At 39.2% G+C, this 22219-nt stretch overlaps 1 protein-coding gene across 4 annotated transcripts in view; it reads left to right on the top strand.

Moving 5' to 3' along the window:
- The window catches only part of TBC1D30 (TBC1 domain family member 30), a gene marked incomplete at its 5' end in the record, with an annotated part of 48998 nt that extends 27615 nt beyond the window's left edge, over positions 1–21383 (top strand). For 3 of the 4 annotated variants that reach the window (XM_082775143.1, XM_082775145.1, XM_082775144.1), the window contains 10 exons: positions 369–494; positions 2001–2186; positions 4381–4549; positions 6026–6194; positions 10025–10130; positions 14837–14949; positions 15124–15263; positions 16925–17131; positions 17332–17388; positions 18547–21383. In XM_082775143.1, coding sequence (XP_082631269.1) covers positions 369–494; positions 2001–2186; positions 4381–4549; positions 6026–6194; positions 10025–10130; positions 14837–14949; positions 15124–15263; positions 16925–17131; positions 17332–17388; positions 18547–19331 — 2058 coding nt within the window. In that variant the 3' untranslated portion in view covers positions 19332–21383. The remainder of the gene's footprint in view (positions 1–368; positions 495–2000; positions 2187–4380; positions 4550–6025; positions 6195–10024; positions 10131–14836; positions 14950–15123; positions 15264–16924; positions 17132–17331; positions 17389–18546) is intronic. The other variant, XM_082775146.1, reaches the window with a different exon arrangement.
- Positions 21384–22219: the final 836 nt, after the last annotated feature.

Genomic DNA, 22219 nt, shown 5'->3' with positions numbered 1-22219 from the left:
GCTTTATCTTTTTATAAAGCTCCTTGCTGGTTACGAGGTCAGAAGGGCTGATCTGACCAGGAGGGCTCTTGCAGTAGGTGGGCTTCTGTTGTGGAGAGTCCCTGTGAATTCAGTTTCTGACAATGGACGTGCACCTTTGTAAGTGCTTCACAGATTTGGATGCTTAATGCTGTTTCCTTCCTTTCTGCTTTAGGGAGCAAGGGATTACTTTAATTATGCAAAAGTTATTTTAAATATAGTTCTCTTCTGCATATTTGAAGTGTAACAGCAGATCATCTATGGCGGAAGTTGGTGAGGATCATCTCATGGTGTTCATAAAAACTGCTCATATTTTATCTGAGAAATAATGCATTCTGTTGACTTTGCAGGTTTGGCTGACCCTAGCTGATCAGTACTTGCACAGTATAGCCATCGACTGGGATAAAACCATGCGTTTCACCTTCAATGAAAGAAGTAATCCTGATGATGATTCAATGGGCATCCAGATAGTAAAGGTAGTCAACTTATTGGTATTTTACTTTAACTTTTCATTAAAAGTGAAGAATTTTTTAAGATAGAGTTTGGACTTACTTTGTTGTCCGTAATAGCTTTGGGAAAAGCTACACCTTAATTCCCTTTTGGCTCAGTAACAGAAAAAAAAAAAAGATATTACTGAACCTTTTTTTTCTCAATTTATATATATATAAGAAATAATGGAGTAATGGAGACAGTTACATGATTTTGTCCTCATCTCTGTAAATAAAACCAAATATTTTCTGGGGTTAAACAGTGTTATGTTTTATAATAAAGCAATTGAACATCTTTTCAGTTATTTTACAGTAGTGAACCACCTTTATCTCTATATATTTCTCAGCTGGTTGACACTATATTTAAAGCAGAGAGTAGTTTTGGGGAAAGGCATAATAGATGTATGTTTCTGTGGTGACTTAGATGTTAGTCTATTTACCTAGGAGAGATTGCTTCTGTTCTGTAGCCGCCTTAATTACCGTACATGGAGCAAAGTACCTTATGTTCCTGGTTATTACAATAGTCGTCTGTACTTGGTAATTTAAGGTTATAGATATTACTCATGAAAAACTGTAGCATGCTTTGCCCTTCACAAATCATTTAAATTAAATTCTCAAGGACACTGTTTTTGTTTGTTTTTGTGTTTTGAAAATCTAGCTTCCTGGCAGTTCTTTTATAGTTTGATTTAAAACAAACAAACAGTTCTTCATGTTTTATTTAGTCATTTAAAAAAATTGATTCTGTCTGAATTCATTTCCTTGTCTGTATTCCTTTCCTAGCACAAATTACCACTTCACAAATTTAATGATAATGTCAAGCACATCCTGGTCAAAAACTCTAACAGATTCTGAAACAGAGGTCTTGAAGGGGAAGTCCTTGACAGATGCTTGCTAGAAATTTTGTATCTAGCTTCAAACCTTGAAATTGCTGCTGGCAATGTCAGTTTCACACAAGCATCTGCTCTAATCCTTTGCCCCATGTTGTGCAATAATAGCAGGTCATGATATTCTGCTGAGCCAACTCATGGTGTAATGGTTGCCCCATGCAATGAAAGCGATTCAGAAATAGAAAAATGTGGTATTTTTCCCTTAGGCTTCTGTTTAAGATACACAAAATGCATTCTTCTGAAGTCTTACTTATTGGCAGTCTTTAAAATCGAGAGAAATCGCCATTCTGTGAAGGGAGATTTTAAAAAGAATGATGCAACTTCTATATTTTGCATATTTGAAATGTAGATGTCTTCTAATATCTAATATCTTTTGTGACAACTTCAAATGAACATCTTCTGGATAACTTGTTAACGTAAGGCCTTGCTCAACCTATTCCTCTTCAATAAGCTAAAGGGTTACAGATTAAAAAACTCGCATCAATTCAGGAGTATGCACCAGGAGGGTGGAGGTGGAAGGAGAACTTGGACAGGCAGGAGAACTAAAGGGGGAAGGAAAATTCACGCTTTTTCTGTCTATGCTTTTCTCCTTTTTTCTTCTTTAAAGGACCTTCACCGGACTGGTTGCAGTTCTTATTGTGGCCAGGAGGCAGAGCAAGATCGAGTGGTATTAAAGCGAGTTTTGCTGGCTTATGCCAGGTGGAATAAATCTGTTGGCTATTGTCAAGGTTTCAACATACTGGCTGCGCTCATTCTGGAAGTAATGGAGGGCAATGAAGGAGATGCCTTGAAAGTGAGTAGAATCTTTTGTTGCAGAGGTGAAGAGTGTGTTTGCTTAGTGAATGTCAGAATAAATGAATGTGCAAATGCTGTAGACAGCCAAAAAGAGGAGAACTCAGAGGGCACAACTGATTTGTATCTGTGAATTGTTTGTTACCCTGTCTGAGCTGAAGGTGGACAGTTTGAATGTTATCCTTGTTAAAAAACTTGCAAACAAACAAATGAGGGTTTAGCCATAACAAAATGAAAGAGAACATTGCTACTGACTTGGGAAGAGTTTAACCCCTAATCCCAAACCTGTTTCCAAACCCTGTATGTGGCTAACGCCTCCAGTTTCTGCTACCAACCCCATACATAGCAGTTAAAAATTGACTGTATTTTAAAGCAAATTCTAGGAAGGCACAAAATAAATATTTAAAATGAAAATGAATAAATTTGAAGCTACTGTCAGGGCCACGTTAGCCATGACAGTGTTTTATTTTTTAGACCTTTTCTATTCTAATTAAGAGGCTTCTTGAAGATCGTAATAGATCATAAAAAAGAAAATCCAGCTCACTGTGGTCATATGCAAATTTGAGTAAACTTGCTCATATGTGTCAGGGTCAAGATCGTAAAAGATTACTTTTTTTTACGTAAAAGACTCCTGAAATACTGAGCCATTCGTTTTGCCTTTGACAAGAATGTGGCAAATACTTAAGTCTGCTCAGAGCTCTAAAATATAAAGCTTTTGGTAATAGAGTCCAGCTAGTTGATGCTTCATTCTACAGAGCTGCCTATAATATTAAGAAGATAATGTAATATATTTGCTTTATCAGTCAGTAAGCTTTCCTCTGAGTAGTTTGTGCTGAAAATGTATTCAATGCTTTCAACTATTATTTTTGTGTGATTTTTATACTGTCCAGAAGCTTCTAGGACATACGATGGAAAATATAAGTATAGGAAATATGATTCCCCAAGGATTTTATGAAGTCCAAATTGATTATTGGGAACTCTTGTGTTATTTTTGGGTTGTCTTTAATCGTGAGCTGCATCAGGCTTTTTGTGCTAAGGAAGCAACGGAATGGCACCAGACTGCCCTGGAGAGGGGGGAAGCTTTTGTCACTTTTAATTGTGGGACAAGCTAAAGAGGAAAGATTTGCAAGGAAGCATGAGACAGAAAGGGGCTCTGAGGGGGTTTGGGATTTAGCAATGGCTGAGAAGCTTATCGTGCCGAGGTGGGGAGGCACGTGCAGGTATTTGTAGTTGCTCTGTGTTCTGTAAAATATGGAACAGAAAAAAATTATTGTCTGAGAAATCTTGCAGACGAGGATAAGTGGCAGCATGTGGTCACAGGCAGCTGGGAGAAAGCAAGGAACAAGTAAGACTGTGTAAGGCAGTACCCTCAGAAGTTCAGTATCTGACATCGTTTCTGTGGGCGTCTTAAAAGAGGGATTGAAAGGAGGATTTTCTCCTGTGTATGGAGGTACCAAGTACCTCTCAAGTGTTAGATGCTGTATGAAATGGAGGATAAAGATGCTTGTTTGGAATTTGAAGAAGTGAGTAATGGAGGGTTGAAGCAGACATTGTGACCACACGCAGGCTCTCTTAATAAAATCTGTAGAGTAGGCATAGAGATTGTCAAAGATCCTGAAATGAGGCCAGTGTCTTCTATTGGGCTGATGAACTAAATTGCCTTCTGTATATTTGTTTCATTTGTTCATTCTCAGAAATTTGGTGGTACCCAGTTAAAGCATTATTACCCATGCAGTTGAGACATTTTGAAACAGATGTCTGCTTCAACTGTCTCATGCTGCTTAATTTAGCACCTTTTGAAGTGACATGATGAAGTGCAGCACACAGTGACACGTCACAGTAAAATGTGGGAGGAATGTTTTTAAAGAACAGTACCTTGCATTTTGGGGAGGAAAAAAGATCATTTGGAAGATAAGTCTTCTAGTTGTGGCAGTTAACAACCAGACAAGGGATAATGGAACTTTCCAACAATTTGGAGAATCTCATAAACACCTCTGGCATCAAAAGTGCAAGAAGTTGCCTTTGGTTCAAGTAATGCTTCCAATTTACTCATGGCTTACTGTGAAATTGATGCCAGCCATTCGTGGTTTGTAAAATCTGACCAGCTTCAAGAGGCTGCCTTAGCCTTTGCGCCTTGATTGCTTATGGTTAACTGGAGTACCTGTGGATACTTAAAATATTTCATTTTCTTACAGATCATGATTTACCTAATTGATAAGGTGCTTCCTGACAGTTACTTTGTCAACAATCTCCGTGCTCTCTCTGTGGATATGGCTGTTTTCCGAGATCTTCTAAGAATGAAACTTCCTGAACTGTCCCAGCACTTAGACACCCTGCAGAGAGCTGCTAACAGAGAAAGTGGAGGTAGGCTCAAAAGAAAATGCTGTGAAATTCCTTCTTGTTATTGTTTCATCTGAGCACAGGTCTAAAACATGGTGTTCGAAGTGTTTACCTGAATACATGTATATTGTTCAGAATATATGTATGTATGTATGTGTATATACATACATATACGTATATATGTAAGTTGTTTGAAGTGAAAGATGACCGTTTCCATTACTGATATGCTTAATGTATGTTTTAGTGGCTCTCTCAGGAAAAATAAATACCAAAATCATTTGGTCCCACAGTTAACTGCAAACATAACGATGTTGACGAGGTCATAAAGGGCGTGGAGTGGCAACACCACTGCACAGCATAGTACAAAAGCTACCTTGGAAAGATTTCTTGCTCAAGATATCTGTCTAATCACATACTGCTTGTAGTTGCTAGAACTTAGCTGCTCTGAGAAGAATTACCATTTGTGAGCAGATGGCATTTGGTTAGTATTTCTTCCCCTGGATGCTTAGCAATACACAGGTGCAAAACTGAGATACTTCTTGGGTTACTACCCGAAGACTGGCTTTGCACTGTGAATTTTTCTTGTATAGCATTCTCTCCAGACTTAAATTAAAACAAAACAAAACAAACAAAAAAACAAAAACAAAAACATGCAGCTGTTTCATTGTGTGGGATTGTGTTGTCTTCTCCCCCCTTACGCCCAAGTCTGGAATCTAAGCAAGTTCCATCTTAGAAAAGATGTACTACCATGTTCTGTGTAAAAATCATGACTGTGCCCAGACTGTACAGAAACAAAGGGTGTCAAGTAAGCATTTGCTGTTTGGAAGTGTTTTCGTAGACAGAAGCCTCTCTGGGTCATGGCCTTCAGTGCATCAATTCATACTAGGATGCATGAAGTTTTCTCTAAGAATAACAAATAAATAAAACTTTTCAGGCTGAAATACTAAATGTTGTATGAAACTGTTAACAAACCAAAAGGAAAACTGAATATGTTAATGGCTGCTTCTGCTAAGCTGGAAGTGCATCAGGGCTTCAGTATAATAGATAAGATAGACTTTAACAAGAGTCACCTTCATGCAGCTAAAGACTTCTTGAGCCATTAGTTTCTGCAGAAGTACAACTACTTTTTATTAAAAAAAAATTCAAGCTCATGTCACTTTGGTGGAGGACAAAGATTTTATTCTGATACTAAAAACAAAATAAAACAAAACAAAAAAAAAACACAACAACAAATGTTTAATGTGTTTTCAAAAGTTTACTCAAGCACCAGTGCTGTTGCTTAGAGCTTTTGGCGGTGCAGCAGAATGAAGGAAGACAAAGTATGTCATTTTTCATTGTTCTTTTTCTCAGCTTCTCTTCAGACAGCTGCAGGCTAAGAAAGTTTTGAGCATTGTAAGAAGTTACTGGAATGACTGGTGGATTTCTGTATCCGTTTGATACTCCTTGTCATTTACTGTTATTTTACAAAATTACTTGAAGCATTTATATTTTTTATTTCAGGAGGCTATGAACCCCCACTTACAAATGTCTTCACGATGCAGTGGTTTCTGACTCTCTTTGCCACTTGCCTGCCTAACCACACAGTTCTGAAGATCTGGGATTCAGTATTCTTTGAAGGCTCTGAAATTATTCTGAGAGTCGCGTTGGCTATCTGGGCAAAGTTAGGAGAGTAAGTGGTCATTTTAATCTGATCTTTCTTTCAGTTTGAGCAATGTAAATAATTTATATGCTGTTCTGAAGAGCATGTTCTCAGTTCTAAGCAAGATGTGACCTTTCAGGAGAATGTGCAGCTTTTTTGAAGCAGAAGCAACGTGTCTCTGTCTTCCCACAAAAAACATGTGCTGGAAAATATCATCATGATGTCTGAAGAATGGGCATGATGATGAATCAATCCTTCTTGTCTCTTGTTATTTGCATTGTCTGTGTATAATGTCTTTATGGTATACTAAGATATTGGTTGGACTTTACAGAACATAAACCTCTGAGGGAGCTAGTAAGTACTGGGGTGATGGCTACACAAAGAGGCTTGAGGGTGACTAGTTAATTCAGTCGTAATTTACCTGAAGCTGAAGATTTTAATTCTCATATTTTTGCTTAAGGATTTGAGCCCGTTGGCTGTACCTGAGAAAGAGTTGAGGGTTATTAAGAGAATGATTTAGAGCTACATGGTTCCTTCTGTTACAGCCTGCAAACACATTTTCTTGAAATTCTCTGCTTTTAAACACATTCTAGCAAAATTGCCACTACTAATAATTTCTATTTCCATTATTATTATGGACTATTAATTTCTGTTATTATTAACCCACCGCACAGGGCAAAATGCAAGAGAAGGTTAGTTCTTCTGAACTCTGTCATGGCAAATATTTGCATCCCGGAGAGTGTACAGTCCTCCTGGAGAAACAAAGGTTTTGTCACCCACTCCAGTGGGAGGCGTGAACTCTTACAGGACAAGCAGATACTAGTTCAGCTGGAAACTTTTTCATCAGCTGCATCAATTTTATCTTGTGATGGCTAGCCACACTTTCATTTTTCCCCCCTCAGGCTGGACCACTGGGATTTACATTCAGCTCTGTCCTTGGATGTTTCATTTTTATTCTTTTTCTTTTCTGAGTGAATTAGCACTTCAGTTCAGTAGCACCGCAGGAGACTGTTTAGTACATCTCATTTTTAATCTGAATAACAGTAAGAATAAGCTATTCAAATTTCAAATCCTAAAACTATTGTTTGTGGGGAGTGAGGAGGAGCGTGGCCAGGTTTTGGGGCACTTAACAGAAAAGGACCACTGGTGTGATAACCAGAGATGCAGAATATAGTGGGTCACAAAAACTGTACAAGCATGGAAATTCAGTAAGCGTGTGATTATTTATTACCAAACAAGATAAGGAAGTAAAGTGGGGGTGCTGTGTTCTTGATGGGAGAAGACTCTGATTTTTTTTTCCTCTTCTCTGCTGAAAGTAAAATGGGGAATTGAAAGAAGTCAGACCGGAGACAATGGTAGTCTCGAAGTCTTCATGCTTTTCATGACTATTTTTCTAGAAAAAAAAATAAATGGGGTGAGAAGTGCTTCTCTTGAAATGCTAGAGGTTCAATCATGCTTTGGTTTTGATGGAAATAGACTTAAAGAATGAACAGTTCAAAAATAGTGGTAATAGAGAAGATGTAGAGGTCACGAGAGACTGAAATTATTAGGGAAGACAGGCAGTAAGTTTGTGGCAATTGGCTATATACCCATTATTTCTTTCCTCTGTCAATATTTTAGCTAAAGTCAGGGAAGCTTCCTCTTCTAATCCTTAAGAAAAAAGGCTACTCTTTTTTTTGGGGGGTGGGGGGGATCATCCTAGCAGATAGTGGCCACAGTACAGAGGAAGCTACAGTATGCTCAGTTCTTTGAGTTTCCAATGTCAAATATAAGCAACAATTTTGGATTGTTTCAAAAAAAAAAACACAAAAGGCTGTTTGGGTTTTAGGACATTGCCATAATTGATATGTGCATTAACATGTGAAGTAAAAATAGTGAGGGCGAAAACAGTAAAGATTCTTGTAATCAAAAGCAGATACCTGAGCAATGATTGCGTAAACAAACAGAAGCAGCCTGGAGCTAACTGCTTGTTGAGGGAGTAGTAGGAAGAGAGCTTTACTGTTCTGAAAGATCAAAGGGATGCCTCTAAAACAGGAGGTATGCTGAGGAAACTCAGCTGGTGCAGAGACTGACCCAGTCCCTCACCTGGAATGGGAGGTGAATTGGCAAATGTTCAGTGGTCATATTATCCAGGTGAGGGTTTTCTCAAGTTGGTCCATTTGGGATCTAGCCACAATAGAGAAATATGTCCCGCCCCAAGCAGTGATTCAACAGAAAATTATGGCCATCTTTTTGTAGTTAGATGGTCTCGTGATGCCTCCTATTTCTCCCAACCTGCTAAGAGCAACAGGAACATCAATAGTGGAACATACCGATGGCTGGAAGTAGCTCTGTGTGCTGGATGCATCCTTGTTTGTACTTGAATTTTTTTCATCAGTATTTGCAGACACTTCCACTTCAGCAGGATGAGATGGATGGCTTGGACAATTGGATACTTGAAATCCAGAACTTCAAGATGCAGTGTGCAGAAGGCCGGTGTGTGTGTGTGTTTGTCTGTGTGTGCAAATCTATCTTTACCTTTATGCATTTTTTGATTTGTTGTTCTGAATTTGTTTTTCTTCATCACAGCTACGTGGAAAGAATCACAGCTCTTAGTCAACACAGAACAGTTTTAGAGCTCCTGTTTGACAAAGCCAATGATATATTGCTTCTCTGTTCTGCTGAAGTCCAGAGAAGAAACACAATTTACTTTTCCAGCCTGTTTTTTTTAATCTCTTCAAATTCCTGGTGTAAGCTTGGATGAATAATAGGCCATTCAATATATTTTCTCAGAATAATGATTTCAGCCAAAGTGATTTTAGAACTATGATTTTTTCCAATGAAATATCCGTCCTGGATGGATCAAAGATCCATTCTATTTCTAGAGCTATTACTGCTAGATTTACTGACAGTTTCTTTCCCTTCAGGGTATTTTTAGGAAGGAAAAATTGACTTGTGTATACGTCTCAGACAAAGAACCTTGAGAGTGTGGATTACTTCTATTTTCTTCCAGGTTTATTACAGAATTTCACACAAGTCTTTCTAACCCGTAAGCTTCTCATTCACGGGGTGAAGATAATATTTATTTGCCCCTTGAAGGTGATGTGAAGTTAAACTAATCTTTGCAAAACATGTTGGTATCTTTGAATGGAAATTGTTGCAAGTGCAAAGAAATGATTGTGTTCAGCTGTCTCATCGCTGGTTCGTTATGCTGCCTTGCTTCCCTGTGTCTGTCTTTAATGGGTTTGCTGTTTGGAGGTCAGACGAAGGTTCTTCGAAAAAACTGTTGGGAACAAGGTTAATTTTTATTCTTGGAGGTCTGAAGAAGGGCCTTGAAAGTCTGGAAGCTTTTCTAATTGAATCAAGCCAGTGTAACCCTTAATCAAGCTGTTATACAGTGGCTTTATAAAATGTTCGGCTAAACTGACCAACTCATAGGTGTGTATGTAAGAGAGAACATCCCACTCTTGTGTTTTTTTTTTTTGTTTGTTTTTTTGTTTGTTTGTTTTTTAATGCAAGTATGCAGAACGTTACAAGATGAATTTAGCAAGAGACACTCCATTTTTGAGCTGAGGGGTAAGCTCCCTTGTGTTGTAGAAGTTGCAGGGGGACAGGACTTATTGATCCTTGTGTTGTAGAAGTGAAAGGAGCAGAGCGAATAACCTGTCGGTATGTGCATGAATCCTTTATCTTATGTAGTCACGATAATGTGATGTGCACTGTCTTATTATTTGGAAGTGTAAGGGGGGCTGCAATAAACGTAAGAATTACAGTGACTAATGGAAGCGCATATTTTATGATTACAGAAAGTTCTGTTTTGGTTTAGAGGCATGTGATCACGTGTAAAAGTAAAATAAGAAAAAATATTTGTTTTGATGTAGGCAAATAGAGTGTTGTGAAACTGCAGATGAGTTTTACAGTACCATGGGCAAGCTGACGCAGGAGATGCTGGAAGACAGCCTGATTGACAGCAATGAACTCATGCAGGTGAGTAATTGTGATATAATTATTGTTTGTGTTTTCTGTTCATCCTTCTGGTGCTGATTTCTGAAGAATTACACTTTTATTCAGATGCTGCAGAAACCTAAACTCTCCCAGGAATAAAAATTTAAGATAAATGCAGATGGCTTGCAGTTAAAGCTAAAATATTATACAATAAAAATAGAAAACCAGTAGGCTCCATTTGATAAAATTGTGTATATGTTGACAGCTGAAAGTTGGGAGTGATACAGTGCCCAATTGGTTTTACGCAAGCAAGATGTATAATCTCTTCATAGTCATAATTTTTAGGGTTTTCTTTTCTATTTGTTTTTGTTTTGGCCAGTTATTTATTACACTGTGTCCTTTTCATTCTGTAGACACACTATGAGATACAAATTTATCAAGTAAGAAGGGGGAAAATCCTTGATTATTAAAAAATGATTAAAAAAAATCCATCAGTGGTGTCAGTGAACTATAAACAGAGACATTTTTAGATAACTGCGCTCATTGAGTTCTTAGGCTTACATCATTGTGTAAGAACAAAGATCTACGTTCTGGAAAAGGAAAGGGCTTTGAGTATTGCAGATAAAACTTTATTGATTTGCACTTGTATTTTTATGTATTTTTTTTGCTAATATCCATTAGGTATTTTTCTTTTTAGGTGTTTTTATAAAGATTTCATGCTGCTGTTCTCAGGTCAACTTTTGTTGAGTCAGAAAATGGTGGTTAAATAGGTGCATATACAGAGCACATAATTCACCTGAATTTTTGTTACTTAGGGGAGGAAAAAAAAGTCTGAAGCATATGAAGTTGGATAGATATATTAATGGAGTTTACAGGTGACTTTTTTTTACACATTATTGGAAGCCAAATTTGTTGACTGGGATTCAGTGACTTGGATTTCTTTCTTTGCTGTTGTGTGTAATGAAGATAAGGCATAGGAAAATTTCTGGAGGGTCGGAAGGATATTTCTTTTCACTGCTGTAATTATTATGAATATATTAAAGTCATTTTGTGCTTCAGCAAAAAATAAGCTCTTGGTACAGTGGCAGGAGTGTTGGGGAAAGATACCACTGCTATTGATACGAGAATGTGGTAGTTCTCAAGGTTTTCTGCAAAGAGAAGCAGCACGCCTGTTTTCTGGGTGTTCTCTCAGCTGAGGAAACCGTGCTACAGCTCAGGTAGCATTCATCAAGCCAAAGGCAGGCGTTGGCAGTGGAGCCATCCCCATCTGAGGTGTTCACTTCTTTACCCTAGGTGAGAGAAGTAGGCGCTGTAAATGTTTGCTGTTAGGGGATATGAATCCCACCATGTGCCTGGCCACTTCATTTGAATGTGTTTTTTTTTTTTTCCTCTGTTTTGGGGAAGAAAATAGAGAAATGTGAACCAGTGTGTTAAAGAAAGGATCCAGGCTGCTTGACAATATTTTTATAAGTTGCTTTAACTTTTTCCAGAGAAGTTAGCCAGAAATGAGTGTTTAGACTGCTTTGTTTTCTTTTTTTTTTTTTTTTTTCCTGTAATCAGAATCAGAGCAATGATTTTACTCTGATACTTTTTCAGGGTGACTCAAAGATTAGTATTGTACAATGGGAAAGGGTTAATATCCTACTCTGCCTTCTCTGTACTTCTCTCTTCATTCTGTTGCTGATGATCATCTCTTTTTTTTTTTTTTTTTTTTTTTTTTTTGAAGCTTGTGTGATGCTTCCATTTGTATCTGAGCTACCTGCCCAGGCTCGCTTAAGCCAGTGAAGAGTAACTGACACTTCTAGGCCAGTTACTTTGTTCTGGGAAACAAAGTCCCATGTAGACAGTAAATAATATACTCTGGACTGAAGACTTGCAGCTTTTGTGGATTTGGCCCTTAAGCAGTAAGAGTTCTTCTCATGTTATGCTGAGGAGAGCTTGGAGCGATCGGAGGAGCAGGCAAGCCTACAGCCTCCTCCTTTTTTCATTGTGAACAGTTTAAGTAAATAAAGGGTAAGTGCTGCACGCTTCAGATGCTAGACTGCATATGTATTTAGGACTAGAAGCTAAACAAATAGGGTCACCTTATTGGCCCATTAATAAGCTTCATTTCTCGCATGGAGACAGGAGGCTTTTTGCCAGGTGTCTGCAAGTTCTCTAAGCAGCGCGTGCTGGCTGGGTTGAGGAGCCGCTTTGATCCCTTCTCAGAAAGCCAGCGTTTTTACAAGCAGCTAAATTAATTCAGCTTGTAGGCTTAGAAACATTCCAGCGTAGAGGAGATGAGAAGCAAACAGGAAAAGGAGAGGCATCCCTGTGTGTTTACTGTGTTGGAGGGAAATAGGGGTTAATCCGTCTCTGTTATCCCAGTTTTAGATTAAGTCTGTAGTCAGTTACCTGGATGTGGTGGTATTCTCTTTCTCCTGGAGTAGCACTTCGTCTGTTTTCTTTTGGGGTTGTTTTTGCTTTTGCTTTTTGTTTTGTCTTCCTAATGAAAAGAGAGAAAAGCCTTAACCCGTTGTGGGACAGCTTGAGCGAAGCATTTGTGAGCTATCTGCCAAAGCAAAACCACTTGCTCTCTTTTGGAAGTCACAGTCAGGGCCTTTTGTATGGCTTTCTGCTGAGGGTGTAGGTGGCTTTGCATTTTTAGAGAGGCACCGGACTGAGAAAGCACTACTGATTTGAGCTGAGAAGGGAGGGTATTTTTCTAGCCTCTTTTAGTGTTCCCAGAATCTGTCCCTCACAGCCATAACTAAGATAATGAGCTTGGCTGCATTGTGATTCTTATTTGTAGGCTGTGTCCCACTGGCACAGTTTCACCTGAATCAATCAAAAAGCATCCAGAGCTGTGTGCAAACTAGGAACAAGATCCTTTGCCTCTGAAGCATTGCTGTGAGATCACAGGTGCTGATTGACATGTCCAGGGAAATTTTGAATGTCCAGGGGAATTTGCACCAGCATAAGATCTGCTTGTGAATCTCTTAGATAGCAAGTGAGGCTCCTAGTTACAATCTGATAACAGGTAATTAAGTTAAAAATGTGGACAAATGAAAGAAATTGCCCAGGATCTGGAAAAGATGCAGATTAGAGACGCGCAAAAGCTGGAAGCATAATCTAAACCAGTAGGTGCGAGGAGTAAATGGAGGACTCAAGCTGACTGTTTCGCGTAAAGCGTAACGGGCATATGGAAAAAGTTACCTGAAAAGGCTGTTGACATAAAAACTAGAAATAAATTCCAGACGCACCTCCTTCTCTGTGAAGGGAGGGAGTGGAGACATATGGGGAAAAACACAGGAAAGCGCGATGGAGATCAAACGAACAGCCAGGCACGTTGGGCCGGAGGTAGGGCTTTCTCCAGGTCATAAAATTCCTTCGTCTGGTAGACTGCCGGCGTATCAGTGTTTGGGCCCTAGAGGATATTTATCTTTCACAGTAGCAGTGCAGTTGTGTGGAGTGGCAAAGCCTCTCAGTTCCTGCTCGGGGTTTTGGAAGGTGCTCTCCTTGCCTTCGTTTTTTCAGAGCTCAAACCAAAAAATTCTTTTCATGCAGAAGCCTGTCGAGCTGCACCATTGCCCTGTGCCTGATCCAGCCAGGAACACTCTTCCTGCCCCTCATTGCTTACATCATTGCCACTGGAGAAAAGTATATATGTATTTTTTTTTCCTATCAGGAAAGGTCCAGCCCTGAATCTCACTGGATTTAGCACAAAGCACTGTTCATGAATGAATTAAATAGAAATTGTTCAAAATTTCCTTTCATCTTAATTGAAGCTATTTGCCTTCACATGAAAATGTCACTGACTTAATGGGACAGAAAAAGAAACGAAGCTGTCCTTTCATAGCTAATGAGATATTTTTTTTTTTTTTTTTACGTTACTGCCTTTCAGGAGACCTTTAATTTTCAAAAAAGCTTGATTTTTCAAAGCAGCTCTGAGTAATGATGTTTCAGATTTTTTTTTTTTTCAGTGCAAAAGTAGGGGGAAAAAGGGTTACTAAAATAGGTAAGAACAAATCAGCAATGATTCTGCAATGAATATTACGTATTTTTATGCCAGGTTGGCTGGTGACACGCATTCTTTTATTGCAGAATGAATTAAAGCAAAACTAATACGGAAAGCAAGTACATTTGCTATTATTTATCTTGCTAACTCTGGGTATTGAAATCAATAAAATAGTATTGGGGCTTCTTCTTTGAAGTTCTAGTACTGCAATGTTGCATTCAGAGCGGTGCAGAGACTTTTTTTGGTCCATGGTAGGACAAGTCTCTTCTCTCACAATTAAAAAATAAGTAAAAACTGTCTGTTAGCTGCATAATTTTGGGTCCTTCCTGTTTGACTGTGACTCAGGTGATGTAAGGGATCTGTTAACAATTCCCAGACGATGAGGATTGTCAATGCCTGTTGAATACTTGAGCAGAAATGTAGGAAGATGCCTAAAGCCTCAGCGATGCATATGTGCTGGCAAGGAGAGGACTGGTAATGATTATTAAATAGGTACAGTAGCTGGAAAGGGTGCTACCTCTCATATTATCTTACATACTTTTAAAACTATGAACCTTGTATTTTTCTGTTGAGCCAGTCTTTATTTTTCTTACAGGAAGCATCGACTGAATCGCAGAACTAGACCGTTTACATTTTCTTATGGCAAGACTGAAAGTCTGTTCAGGGAGAAATCTTTTGTGGGACTGTTGGTTAGAGGGACAATTTTAAAACCTGCTTTTTTATTTTTCTTTTTTTTTTTTTTTCCCCCTAGACTGTTTATACCATGGCTCAGTTTCCCTTTCCACAATTGGCAGAATTAAGGGAGAAATACACGTACAACATCACTCCTTTCCCTGCAGCAGTAAAGTCAACGTCACTTTCAGGGTGAGTTTCAAATGCTTCTCACTGCATATAGGATCATTGTTTACCCTACAGGATAGTGATATGACAGGTAGTGTCTTCCCTTATATGCACCTGAAGAAGATAAAGATGTTTTGTAGAGATGTTTCATATGCAAGAATGCCTCTTTATTTTTTCCCTTACGTTCTCATTTGACAGAAGGCTAGGCAGAACCAGAGACAGCGACGAGGAGAATGACCTAGATGATGAAGACTCAATTGTCAATGCAATTGGCTGTCTTGGACCATTAAGTGGGTTTTTGGCACCAGAGCTCCAAAAGTACCAGAAACAGATGAAAGGTAAAAGAATTTCAGTTACTTTTGAAAAATGTAGTTACATCTGGGTGAACTTGAGAATCATTTGTACATTCAGCTATGAAAGCTGCTATGCAAATTGGATTTTGAATTCACATAGGGATTACAGCAGATACTGGCTCTGCAGTCCTTGAGGAAGTCAGAGTCGATTTTGAAGGCTGCATGCATGCTATCAATAATAGCATGGGGTATGAATTTTGCTACAACAATGTTTAAAAACAAAAACCACCATGGTGTTGCCTACACACACAAAAAAAGAAGTGAATATGTGAAAAGGAAGTCTACCCTAAATCCATGCTTATTTCCTAGAGAGCTATTAGTTAATCAGCATCTTCTGAAGATTATACTTTCAATAAATAATTTTGACCTTTATTAGCATGTATAGTATTGGAACATTTCAGTGAGGGGTAAATTCTGCGGGTAGTTTCGCTAACCTATTGGGAAAACCTTCAAACTGTTGTATATTTCGGGTATATTCACATTAAAAAAAAAAAAAAAAAAAAAAAGAGCGGGGGTATGGTGTAGGGTGTTCTGACAAAATGTTATTACCATTTCTTCAAATCCTTCCATTGAAATTAAACTTCTGACAGAATTACATGTTCAACTGTGCAAATGCTCACAGGAGAAAAAATTCTGATGCATATGAGAAGAGCAGAGCATCTCACAGTGGCCTTTATGAAATGATGATCAGTGGTGATTTTAGGATGCCCTGGGAGAGGCTATAGCAGTTGTTTTATTATTTCTGTTTGTTTGTTTTTTAAAAGTGGATGAGTAGAAGGGGAAGCAGACTGATGTAGCAGTCACTGTTACCTGATTACACATCATCGTTCTTGTGGCTTGGTTTTGTTGAGACCTTTATGCTGGGATCGTCCTCCTGATTTTTGTTTTTTCCTTCCTGAGGGACTGTAAGTCTCTGCCTGCTGCTTCAAGCTAGCACTTAGTCAGAACATCACATTTCTATTGCAAACTAAGCCCAAGACAAACATCCCTCGGAAAAGAATTATCCCCTTGACCCTGGAGTGCCAGTTTAGTGATGCATCAGAAACAGCTGTGAAAATAAATTGCACTGCTTCTGTTGCTCTGTGGCTGTTCATCAGAAAGGCTCTGAAGTTGCCTGACTGCTCTGCTGCTCTGTATCTATCCCTTCTCTTGCTACTGGCAGCTTATTCCCTGGGGCGCTGTAACTGTTTCTTGATGCCTCTTGCTACTATCCCTTAGGTCAGTTGATTAACCTCCTGCCTTCTTGCCTGTAATGTGTTTTATAACTTGCATTGCTAGTCTCATCTTTGATCAACAGAGCGTTTTTAATAACCATTTTTTGAATTACTTCACCGATGGGTTGGTGTACTTTAGGGTAATTAAAAAACTGATGATAGCTTTCCATTGCTGTGTTAATTGATGTACTCTTGAAATGTGCACCCTCTCCCCCTTCCCAACCTTTTCTATTTTTAAGCAGTAGTTCTGGAAATGTAATACTTATAAATACTGAAGCTTTGTGAAAAAACTGTATTATCCTAGCTTTAATTAAAGACTACAGTTAAATAAGACAATAGGAACCAGACATAGTCTTGCCTTGCAGATAATCTGCAGTATTCTTCAGTATGCCAATTAACTCCTCATCTGTGCTTTATTCCTGCTCTGTGCAGACCAGAATGAAGAACAAAGCCTGGGCTCCAGCAACATCGCAGAGCTCAGTCCAGGAGCAATAGACTCTTGCCGCAGCGAGTATCACGCTGCCTTTAACAGCATGATGATGGAGCGCATGACCACTGATATTAATGCACTAAAAAAGCAATACTCCAGGATAAAGAAGAAACAGCAACAGCAGGCTCACCACGTGTATATTAGAGCAGGTAACATATCAAGACATGTTTCATTTGCTGATTTATTGCAAACCTCATCAGGAGACAAGGCAAATACGCTTATTTTCCTTTAAACCAAACAGAGAAAATGAGAGGTTGATACAATGTGTAACACCATACTAGTAGAGTGGGTACAACTTCGTGGACACAAATTGTAGATGAAACAGTGATGTTGTTTTTTCTCTTGTCAGGATCTGAAGATGACGACCCTGGGATATTTTTAGGTCCCAGGGACCAGCTGAGCAATGGTATTTAATAGTGTCTTTGCTGTCTGGGTGCCTTGTCTTGCTCTCTCTGCTTCACAAGTTTAAAACTTTGGCATTCTTGGAGTTGACATGCTGATGCACTGAAAAAAAGTGAAATGAAGAAATGAGTACGCTTTGGATCAAGGGGCAGGCAGATTCCTAGCTGTTACATAGCATCCAACCTCCCCCAAGTTCATCAGGGCATGGCAGGTTGCACAGCTGAGGAACTGGCCCAAGTGTTCCGCTGTGTCTGACAGCGTACCTAGCCCTAACGATGCTGCTCTGGAAATTGGACCAGACATCAGCCTGTTACGTAGCCATCTGTGTTCTGAGTCTGCTTCCCCAGTTGGTACTCAAGGACGTGGAGGTTAGCCTGAACAGAGCAGCTGAAGGTTTTTAATGGGTGTGCAATCGTTTGTAAGAAGTTTATTTTTATTTATTTATTTTTTTTCAATAGTGGCAAGGTTCTTGCTTTGAACAAAGGCAGCAGCCATGCAGAAACAGTGCAAACAGTAAGATGTTGATTCCCAAGGACTGCCAAAAAAACAATAATTCAAAAACCATTCTAATTTTACTAATCATGATTCAGGGCTGGTTTTAATCAAATTCTCACCTAATTACCTAATCCTGGATTTACTGCAGTGGTTTAATTAGAGAACCTAACAGAAATAAGTTGGTGTGGTTTTATCTATTAACAATATACTGCTTCATTCTCCAGTCACACAGGCCTCACACACAAGGAGGGGCTTATGTGCCTGACGTTGTATAGGGACTGAATTGCCTCTTACAGCTGGAAGAGAAATGAAGGAGGGGGACAGACATCAGAAGCCAATATTAATGTTAAACTTCCAGCTACAGTGCAATTCCAAAAATGGAGGAGCTGCATTTGTTACAGTCTATTTATTGATTTATTTTTCTGGCTCAGGACTCAGCCATAGTTTGGAAGCAGGGAGGGAAGATGGGAAATCTTTACCACAGCACTTCTAGCAATGTGTTCAACTCCAAGATGTAAGAGGAATTCAGTGATTTTACTAGAAGTCAGTCCTACAAATCTCTGCTATACCTCAAGAAAGGTTTTGAATTCTTTGCTGGTGGATCCTTTGAACATTAATTTGTTCTGATGTTAACAATACCGTGTTTCTTTTAAACTCTTTCTTTCAGACAAAGGGCCAGTTACCAGCCTCCTCCCTTCTCAGGTAAACCACTCCCCGGTGATAAACCACCTCCTCTTAGGAAAGAAGATGAAATCAAATAACAGGTCTCTCAAGAATGCTGTTATCCACATCCCAAGCCATGCTCCAGGGAAGATGTCTCCCATTCCCCAAGAAGATCTTAAATCAAAACTGAACTCTCCGTGGCGCACTCACATACGAGTTCATCGAAAGAATATTGCCAGAGCTAAAGACCAGCAGGGGCATGGGGATACCGTAGGACTAATAGATGAGCAGAGTGAGAGCTGTAAAACAAACAGTCCTGGTGCCAAGGAGGAGACTTCCAAATGCTCTGATTTTGGAGAAGAAGGAGGTGGTTTGGATGACAGGACTGCGCGAAAAGCTGACCAACAGCAGCCTGCTGACCCTGTCTCTACAGACAGCACTACAGACGTGTCAGTGGTTCAGCTAAAACTGGAAGCACTGGAACTCGTCTCAGATAACAAAACTGATGCTGAGTCAACACCCAGTCAGTCCTGCCAGCCACGTTTATCTGAGTCGAGTAGTTTGTCCAGTGACAGTGGGCACCTGGTGAAATCCCCCCAGCCTGGGATCCCAAAGCCACAAGTCTTCAATCCTTTCCCCAGTGTCAAGCCTCTTCGGAAGTCAGCTACAGCCAGGAATTTAGGGCTGTACGGCCCCACCGAGAGAACGCCAACCGTACACTTCCCACAGATGAGTAGAAGTTTCAGTAAGTCAGCAGCGAGTGGCAACAGTGGGACCAAGAAACGATGATGTACCACGTGGCACTTTCCATTTCTGACAGGGAAAAATGTATTTTTATTTTATTTTATTTTATTATGTTTGTGTGTATGTGAGTCCCAAAGAGTTTCTGATCTTTAATTAAGTAACGAGGACAAAAGTGGTTACCAGATGTATAAATATGTGTCTTTGAAAATTGTGCTCCCGTGTTGCCATGGGATAGATTAGTGAAGATGCACTTTCGTGCCCTATTGTCGATTCTGATGGTTCTGTGGTAAAATAAACCTTGATTTGCAGTGTGAAGCATACTATTTCTTTAAATCTAATCCAGGCATGAAATCACCAGCTGCCTTTAACCCCGTAGGCCCCTGTGGCTTCCTCCTGTCTCTTTCAAGGCTGTAAGGACAAATTGTCTGCCTGGTGCAGCAAAACCATAAAGCAGTTTTTATGACTGTTACGCAGCCTCCCTGTTAGACCTCATTATTATGCTCCATGAGTAGCTGGAGAAGCCACAACTAACAAAAGCACAAGCAGCCCTAGCAATCTACAGTATCGCTTTCGGTGTCAAGCATTGCCACTTATTTATACTGGGCCATCTGGCTTCAGGCATCCTCCAACAGCATGTCACGCTTCTCTTCCCGTGGCAGTCCTCTGCTGATAGTGTTTTTCATATAAATGTGATCAGTGAGTGTGAGAATAACAGGCATGAGCCCATCTACAACACTGGTTTGCTCCTTCTCTGTTACATACAACTGCTGGGGCATTGCAGCACTGCAAAATTAGGCATAAGGAACAATTAACTAGACATACAGTTGTGTTGAATATTGTATACATCTTGGCTTTAATGTATGTAAAAAATACTACCTAGTTTGCAACCAGTTCTGTAATTAAAATGTATTTGCCTGCTTAGCAGTAGGTAAAATATACGAATGTTCCAAAGTAGTTTAGGAGTTTAAATTCTATAAATAGAGCGATTAGATGCTTAGGGTGCCACTTCTCATTAAAACCCAGCACATCAGCCACGACGTTAGTGGATTGGACACGTTGGGCTGTCATGGGGTTCCTTGGCATGCTTCTGGTTCGTTGTGAAACAAAAACGGCTAAATTATAAGCTGAGTGTTTACTTCCAAGTCAGTCCCTTTTGCCAGTTTCTTACAATGTTTCCTCAGAAGCCTAGGTTTTGGATGTGTCCCCCACTAAAGTCTTGTAAAGCTGGTGAATACTGCGAGACAAGTGACAGATACATACGTATTAAGCAGGCAGAGAAGCTAACTGTGGATAATTCAGCTTCAGGGTTGCAAAATCAAGCATTCTGACTCCAAAAAAAAAATCAGGTTGCTCTTAAAATACTACAGCTCTGCTATGCTGTATGCATTAACTGTGATTCATGACCTTTTCACTTCCGAGTTTCTCGTGACTTGAAGCTGCCCTGACTTGAAACTGGTGTAAAGGCAGTGAAGATGAATCGACCCCATTGTATGTAATATCTTCCTCAGTTAAAATTGTTTGTTAAATTTGCAAATTAATATATCACTGTCTATTTATTAATGTATCCCATGATCTCTAGGATGTGCTATCGGTTTTAGCTGTACAATATACCCTGTTTATTGTTGTGCGGATGATTTTATTTCACTGTTGTATTTTATACAGGTGTATGCATATGACGTAATGTACAAGTATGAACACTATAAATTTAAAACAGTTGTAGATCAGATTTTGCCCCTGCCTTATTTTCAGGTTAAGTAGTATTGTTGCTAATGATTATTTGTAGCACTAAGTCAATTTAAAATAATGTAGAATTTAGTCACTGAACATGGACTGTATGAGAATTGTTTCTGCCTTGATTTAAAAGAAATGCACTTCTTTTCAAAATTTTACTGTGAATCATTTTCCCAGTTTTTACCTAGCTTTAGCATATCATGCAGCTGTATGTGGGACTAGTAAAAATAAAAGGATTGTCATGCTGAAAAAACTGCTGAAACGTCACAAGTACATGCATGGATTTTCAGCACATTAAGATGTGATTAGGTAATGGAAAACTAGCAAGCTTTGCACAGATAATGATTGGGGGAGAAGAAATGCCAATAAAATATTGATTCAGATCTAATCAATAATTGATGAGTGTGCTCTGAGGGGCCTGTACTGTACTTGGACTGTTAGGATTGAGGCGAAGGAATCACAGCAACTCTGCATTAATTTCCTGCTGCAAATAGCACCAAACTTTCTCTGAAATGGCTTTCAGTTTTCTTGTTTCCCATCACTAGCACTACTGAGTTGCTTGGAACTGCAAAGGAGGTTTGATCTACCTGAAATATATCTGCTGAACAGACAGCAAAATCATTTTAGTTGCTTGGTACTGAGGAGAAATGTGAAGGATAGGTCCAGACAGCCAGCAACCTACAGGGAAGACTCCAATTATTTTTCTCTAAAGATTCCCTTCATCAAGTGGGGTCTGTGGCTACAGATGTAAGGGTGGCTTTGCAGCACCAAGGACATTGGGAACATGGTAGTGGGAGTCTTCACCACATAAAGCTCTGGGTTTTGATTTCCTTGAGGCAATTTTTCCTCAATGAAGCCTCATTGCTTTCTTCCATGCAACTGAAACACCTTTCTTTTTTTTTCTTTTTTTTTTTTTTTTCTTTCTTTTTTCTAAATTTAATAAGTCTTTTTATGAGAAACTATTCTATTAAGGACAGATTGCCTTTTATTTCTGAGAACTCTTCTGTGTCATCAAATGGAAGATCTGAATGGATGGGCATTTGATTTGGTTTTGATGGTACTTAGAGTTGTGCAAATGGAAACAGGTCTGAAACTATTCTGAGATTATTCAAAATTGCCTTTGCTTTTGGGGTAGAAATGGTAGATGGTAGAAGTCAGTTTTTCAGAATTGCAGGCAGAAAACAGTTGATTTCATCCACAAA

The sequence above is a fragment of the Aythya marila genome (assembly GCF_965140915.1).
Source record: "Aythya marila genome assembly, chromosome: 1".
NCBI classification, from domain to species: Eukaryota; Metazoa; Chordata; class Aves; order Anseriformes; family Anatidae; genus Aythya; species Aythya marila.
Note: the sequence above shows the minus strand (reverse complement) of the source record. Positions and strands in the feature narration are given on the sequence as shown.